The sequence below is a fragment of the Volvox carteri genome (genome assembly GCF_000143455.1).
Source record: "Volvox carteri f. nagariensis unplaced genomic scaffold VOLCAscaffold_11, whole genome shotgun sequence".
Taxonomy (NCBI): Eukaryota; Viridiplantae; Chlorophyta; class Chlorophyceae; order Chlamydomonadales; family Volvocaceae; genus Volvox; species Volvox carteri.
The window spans coordinates 1,334,278-1,335,281 of record NW_003307554.1 but is presented as its reverse complement, the minus strand read 5'-3'; the positions used below and the strand labels follow the sequence as shown (position 1 = coordinate 1,335,281).

The 1,004-nt window shown below is 57.2% G+C and overlaps 1 protein-coding gene across 1 annotated transcript in view; it reads right to left on the bottom strand.

Annotated features, from left to right (window-relative positions):
* VOLCADRAFT_89132 (uncharacterized protein) overlaps nt 1-1,004 on the bottom strand; it is a gene marked incomplete at both ends in the record, with an annotated part of 12,196 nt that overhangs the window by 5,376 nt on the left and 5,816 nt on the right. Inside the window, 2 exons of the mRNA XM_002948673.1 lie at nt 198-286; nt 628-755. Coding sequence (XP_002948719.1) covers nt 198-286; nt 628-755 — 217 coding nt within the window. The remainder of the gene's footprint in view (nt 1-197; nt 287-627; nt 756-1,004) is intronic.

Sequence of the window (1,004 nt, the reverse complement as noted above, 5' to 3'; positions counted from 1 at the left end):
CCCCCCTTCCCCCTTCCCCTTCCAGCCTTCCCCCCTCCACCCCCAATTCCCCCCACGAACGTTTCCCAGTATTAAGATTGCCATATATAGAAGAAGAGAAACTCTCCCCAAGCAAGCCCTCCACAGTCCCCAATTCCCCCAACAACTCCGGAATCCCGCCTGGCCAGCAAGCTGAGGGTCCAGCGTGTCCTCGACACGTGTATTCTCGTACAGCCGGACGCCGTACTTCTTCGCCAGTACGTCAGCTAGGCCGTTGATGTACTTCAGGGGGTGGAACTCGGCCGACCTGTAGACGGGTGCCGTACATCATCTTGATGATTTTGATTATGAATCCAACACGAAAAAGGGGGTAACGACTCGCGAGCAATGCTGATTCGCACACTGACACGCGCACAATGACATATACTACATATACGTGAAGTTTGGTGCGGCATGTATACGTGTAATGAATTAATGGGCCGAGCTCGCTCCCCTTTTTCCCCCCCAACAGCCCGCCCTCCCTGGAGCATGCCTCCTAGGTCAGAAGACATTCGCCACGCGCATGAGCGCATCTTCCTACCCCCACTCGCATAACCATCGTTGTGCTTCCGTACTTTCGTACCCACCTTCGAACGTACGAACGCGTACCTGGGGAAGATCAGCGCCTGGCCCAGCTTGCCATGTCGGGGGTCACCGGCCAAGTCCACCAGTCGTACATCCGACATACCGGCCCGGTGGCAAGCCGCCAACTCGTCTCGGAGCATGTGAAGCGTGGACTGGTCGGGGTCGTGTGTTTGTGTTTGTGTTTGTGTTTGTGTTTGTGGGTGTGGGTGTGGGTGTGGGTGTGGGTGTGGGTGTGGGTGTGGGGGGAGTTGGGGAGTTGGGGAGTTGGGGAGTTGGGGGGGTTGCCTGCCCTCATAATGTTGTGTTTTCTCGTTCGCACTGAGGACGGGAAGGGGGTTTTCTTAAGTGGGCGGACATCATCGCCATCCAGGAGCACATGCAGTGGTGTGGCCCTCCCCCTC